Raw genomic sequence first — 5,902 nt, forward strand, 5'->3', positions numbered from 1 at the left:
TTTTTAAGGAATAAAAAAAAAAATTATTAAAAAAAATCAGAAAAGAATTTTTGACACTATGAATACAGTGCAGTTAGGACTCAACTTCAGATAATATTTCAAAAATCTTATTGTTGCCTTGTATTGTTAGAACGAGTTTAGAAAAAATATGTATTATTGATTGTTAATACAAAAACTATCTAACATATTTTATAATTTTTTTATCTTATATATACACAGTTTCTTTGTATCTAAGAAAAATTTAAAATAATTATCTATATGTCTTATCAGCTTATTTGCATCAGCCTATCTGCTTATCCCTAAAAAACAATTGATTATTATTGATGACTTTATCGACAGCTAAGACATCCATAATCATTTTTACTAACTGTCAAACTGTTCGTAAAAAAATGTGGTGAGAATATCATTGGTAAAACTAAAATTTGACAAATTTAACTAATAATCCGAAACGTCAGTAAAATAAATTAGTTTTGTGGTCGAAGAATTGAAAATTTTGGGTATTGTCATTGCTCTCTTACTTCAAGAATTTGTCTACAAATGCTTAATTATATATTGATATGGGAAAACATAATTACCTTTTACATTTATTAATTAAACACTCATTTAAGGTAATAAAAGTTTAATTAAATGAAAATATAAAAAAAATTAGATGAATAATGTATCAAAATGGAAGTCATGAAAAGTTCACTTCTAGCTTGACACATTTGCAAGCAACCGAAAAAGCTCCATCAATAATAAGTCGTATAAATCATGTTACGATTTACAAATGTCTACATATAAAAATACAGTAGATTCCTTATTGTAACAACAAATAATTTTCACAAATAAGAATAGCCAATGTGTTAGTACCATAATTTAGGTAACAAAAAAATTATTTTAGTTTTTTATTCATAGTATTCTTGAAGATCTTTAATGAGAGTTTACACTTTACACTGTACCCGCCCTTATTAGACATTTCATTTGTAATTTTTCTTTTTAGCCAACCTATTTATATGTAATCTTGTCTTTGAATAATAATTAATAAGTCAAGGTGGTTGATTTACAGCAATGCGACTATGCAAGATTTTATTCAATGATATAGATTTTTCTTTAGAAATCTTAGAAATTGGTAGTATAGAGGTGCTTTGACATTTTTGAAGGATAAGAATAATAACACATGAGAAAATCTGTTACTTCGTGACTATTGCCAAAATCACCAAGTATGATTCATTTACAGAGCTTAAGACATTTGTTGTATTATTCAATCATCTAAAAAAAAATGGATTTGAAGATGGCATACTCTCTGACGCAAGCAGCTTCAATATTAAAATACTATGTCAAAATTTACTCCAACTCCCTAAGGAAATCGACATTATCCACAAAAACCTGTACATTAGAGTCAAGACAGGCAAAAACCAAGTCAGTTAGAAATGCATAATTTCCAGAAATGCTGCTGAAAGTCTACAGACAGAGAACCATACCGTTTTCCAACCATCAGGGTCCAAGCATGCAGTTATTTTTGTTCCGATGCCAGGTACCGGTCCAGGTTCCCGGGTGATCTTTCCACCAGCAAGTTTGATTGCTTCTGCAGTTCTGTACACATCATCTGTGCCTATTGCAATCTGTAAAGAAACAGATATGAGAAATGTATCAGGAATTAACAGACATAAAACTTTTAATAGAGAATCAAACACAAGTTAGCAAGCATTTTAGTGGGAAAAAAACAAAAAGACTTGTACAAGAGAAGTTCACACTTCTATTGAAAACCCCACAAACTTAGAGATGTCAAATAAACATTTATATGCACTATGATAGATCATGCCTAATAAAGAATTATGACTCCTCATATACAAGCTCTACTTCCAGTCATTTATTCAAAAAAGAAAAAGCCTTTCTTGATAACTGCAGCAATGAAATCTTCTTCAGAAGACTAACAATATCAATAATCAGAAAGGATGGGAGCTTATGTCTACCTGGGCATAACCATCTCCTTTATCATATTCTGTGACTCCGTAGTTGTATGTCAACTCCAGAACAGCATTTTCATCTTCTGGGCCATAACCCATGATCGCTATGGTATACTGCCAAAAAGGGAAGAAGAGAAGCCATTTAAATATCAGAGTGAAGCAAACACAGAACAGGTTGATTCCAGAGCAAGATTGAACCTTAGAACAGCCTAGCATTCAAAAGCACAATAAGTTAATCTTTGAATAAGTTAATCTTTCTCACCAAGACAAAACAAAGATTATTAAATAAAACTTAAAAGCAGGATGACAGGGGTACATATTCATCATAATAAAGGACGATAAAATATTCTCAATGCAAGGTGCTCTCCTGTTAGGTGAGAACTCACCGGCAGATTACTTTACTGACCTTGTCATCCTATCTTTTACAGGTAATTTTGAAGGACAACAGCGAACAAAGAAAGTTGCATTATCATCTAAAAGCAATTAAACCACAAATAAAATGTTCTAGAGAAGACCCAGTTTAACTTTAGTATCTTGTATCACTATTGCTCAAGCTTAATTGTTCCATATGATATGGTAAGGCATTAAAAGCCCCATAGTTGGTGTAAACTCAAAACATGTACTAATTATGAAAAAAGGATCTCAATGCCAAAATTATAATCTAAAGAATGCATGGTACCTGGCATTCTGGATTATCTCGTGTATAAAGTAGCTGCATACCACAAGCCTAATGGCAAGCAATAACATATATAAGTAATTGATCCAAAAAGAAAATAAGATAGAAGACTATAAACCAACATGAATTGCATTGACCCCTACCTTCTCATAAAATTCGATGGATCGATTAAGATCACCCACTCGAAGCATTACTCGGCATAAAGGTTCATGAGAGAGAACCCTTTCTAGAAGTTCAAATTTATAACCATCAGGATCTTCAATGAATGCAATTATGGAGCATCCTCCTTCGACAGGACCGGGCTCTCTAATTATTTTTCCATCCTTATTATCTCTTACAATGTCCACTATGCTTGAAATCTAGTAACAAATGAGATGACATCATCATATAGATTGGCCAAAAGACAATAGAGAGGATAATCAAATTATTAATCAAAACAATCTCCATTTCCAAGAGAATACAGGTTGGGAGGGCAAAGATGTTTATAAAAATCACAGCACATGGTAGTTGACACAAAAGTTAGGCAAACTTACATCACCAAAAGAAACACCAAAATGGCCAAATCCATTTCCAATGTCATACTCATCAATCCCATAATCTGAAACAGAAACCAAGGAATATGAGCACTAACTGAAGGTTATCAACTGATGAAGCATGTAACTAGAATTGGCTTCAGAAAGTAAAACCATGAATCTTACTGTATGTCAGTTCAATAACAAAGCTTTCATCTTCAGGTCCATAGCCAAGAAAGGCATTAGCACATCTAAGCTCCGGCAAGTCGCGAATTCTGAGAACCGACATCCCCAAGCACTCTGTATAAAATCTGAAATCACCAGGAAGATTGTTTTCCCATGAGAAATAATATACTAGTATCCATAAATACAATGCTACTAGGTAGTGCAATCAACTTAGGTTTACAACGTACTTTATGGTCCTTTCCAAGTCCCCAACACGATATACAACATGAAGCATTCTTCGGTTGTCATGCTTGACCCAATCCATCACGTTTTCCTCTGTGGCACTACCTTGAGACAAGTCCTCAGATGCAATCTCTCGCATTGAGTTACCATCTTTCCTCAATAACCTCCTTGGTTTCGTGCAAAAACTATGGTGCTCTGGAACAGCTGCATAATATATCAACCCAGGAAAAAAATATATTATTCGTCTAATATACATTAGGATCTTGCTAAGAAAAATTCACATTGAAAAGAAGGGCTTTTGAAAATTTCAATACATTGTATACGTCAAACACTTCAAAACTTTCCATTTAGCATGCTTTTTAATTAAATCCCTCAAATAATAACAATAAATGGAAAAAATTTTCGCTCATCAAATGAAATGAGACACAACATTATTTAGCCAATCATGAAATCTCAGAATTACGATATTATTATTGCAAATTGCAAATATAGCAAGTTAGTTCAGTTGGATACTTCTGGGGGCAACCATGAAGCAGCACAAGAATCCAGAAGCGGCAAGTCCTTTGTTTCCTGCCAATTCCCTCACCCCGTTCCACTCCTTCAACACCGCCCCAGCCCCCGTCGCACTCGGAGACAGCGACGACGAAGATGAGGATGAATCCGCCTCCTCCACCGAATCCGCACAAGAATTCTCGCAAGAATCGCTCGAAAGTTCCTCCTCCGGCGCCTTCTTATTCTTCTTTTTCTTCCTCTGCTCCTTCATCTTCATCCCCATCAGGTCTCTGTACCCTATCGCCGATATCTTATGCAGCGCCGGAAAATCGGAGACGTCGGCGACCATGGCTCCGATGTTCATGACGCCGTGGAACATCCCGGAGGGACGGCGAATCTGAAACGCGCTGAAGCAAGGCACTCCGGCGCCGCCAGAGAGGACGTTCCCGATGAAGAAAGTGACGGTGCCGATGAGGTGATCGCGGAATGTTCCAACGGCGTAAATGGCAACAGAGACGGCGGAAGTGTCGCCGGAGAGAAACTCCGGCGTGACGCGGAAGAGGAACTTGTCGTTCCAAGTAGGGTTTTGACCGCCAAGACTATCGAGTCTGGTTCGTAGCTTGGTTGAGGGATCGATCCACGTGAGAGCGTAGGTTTGGAGCTTCCGAAGCGGAGAAGAAGGTGGTTGGAGTCCCTGTGCGGAGATCAAGTTGATCTCCAATACTCGCTCCTCTTCCTGCATCGGCATTCTCTCTCTTAGGGTTTCATTCTTTTTCTTTGTTTCTTGATGGAGTGAGAAAGAAGGGACGGTTATGATGATTGTTGTGGAAGATACATTATTGTGGATTGTGAAGTTGCCGCCGCCGGCACCGCCGCGACGCCGCAGTTGTTGTTGCTAGCGGACGTCGACGGCGACCGGTGATTTCAGAGGAAATTGCAGAGAAAAAGGTGAGAGAAAGAGAATCGGAAAGGAACGGAGGTTGAAGAAAAAGCGCGCCAAAATAAAAAAGAGGATGCGAGTAACGGGTGTGAGTTCAGAGTACCACCATGTCATTCCCAAAATCGCTATTTTATCTCAATAATAATAATAATTAACTAATTACCACTTATGTATTAAATGGCAATGTAAACCTAAATTATATTATTTAAATTAACGTAAATTAGTTTTGTTGAGTCTAGAATTAATTTTAGTATATGATAGCTTTTTTATTGGGTTAAAAGTTTAATAAGTATGTTAACGAGTTTATTAGGGATACATACCCAAAATAAGAAAACACACAAGCCCAACATTGTATAGCATCAGCAACCATTCTAACATCAAAGTTTCAGTCCAATGTAAATGATGAGATAAATCATAATCATGATACGAAGAGAGAAGGTTATGCAAATCATGGTATGATCAAGGAAGAAAAAGTAAATTGGACACTTGGCATCTTCAAGAAAAATGAGAGACAGCACAAGGATACAAGGACAACAATAACACTGCACAAAGAATAGCAAATAAAGGAACAAAATAAAATGCAGTGTAATAATAAAGACAACAGAAGTAGTGGAACAAATTGATGTTCCCCCCAAATGAACGAGAGAAAACGAGCGAGAGCGAGAGTGAAAAACAAAGAGCGCGAGCGAACGAGGAGGGGCATGAATGGGTTGAGGTGAGAGGTAGAAATAAGAATAGATACGTCAATAATCATCAAGTTCCATGGTCACATAATCATTAGCCACAAGGAGGGATAGAATAGATGAAACAAGAAGATTGGAAGCTATCATAGTTTTTGATTGTGGATGATGGCTCATGGCGGTGAACTAAAAATTTGTCATAAAGTTATAACGAATGGTGTTGTTAATAATAGTAAAAATGGCAGATT

At 36.3% G+C, this 5,902-nt stretch overlaps 1 protein-coding gene across 1 annotated transcript; it reads right to left on the reverse strand.

Moving 5' to 3' along the window:
* On the reverse strand, nt 1,097-5,075 carry LOC107644408 (probable lactoylglutathione lyase, chloroplastic). The gene is made up of 9 exons (XM_016348251.2): nt 4,056-5,075; nt 3,548-3,746; nt 3,321-3,445; nt 3,156-3,220; nt 2,766-2,981; nt 2,626-2,673; nt 1,953-2,060; nt 1,461-1,601; nt 1,097-1,365 (listed from the first exon to the last, which is right to left on the reverse strand). Exons 1-9 carry the CDS (start codon nt 4,780-4,782, stop codon nt 1,324-1,326), a joined length of 1,671 nt encoding a protein of 556 aa, XP_016203737.1. The 5' UTR covers nt 4,783-5,075; the 3' UTR covers nt 1,097-1,323.

The sequence above is a fragment of the Arachis ipaensis genome, chromosome B05 (genome assembly GCF_000816755.2).
Source record: "Arachis ipaensis cultivar K30076 chromosome B05, Araip1.1, whole genome shotgun sequence".
Classification (NCBI taxonomy): domain Eukaryota; kingdom Viridiplantae; phylum Streptophyta; class Magnoliopsida; order Fabales; family Fabaceae; genus Arachis; species Arachis ipaensis.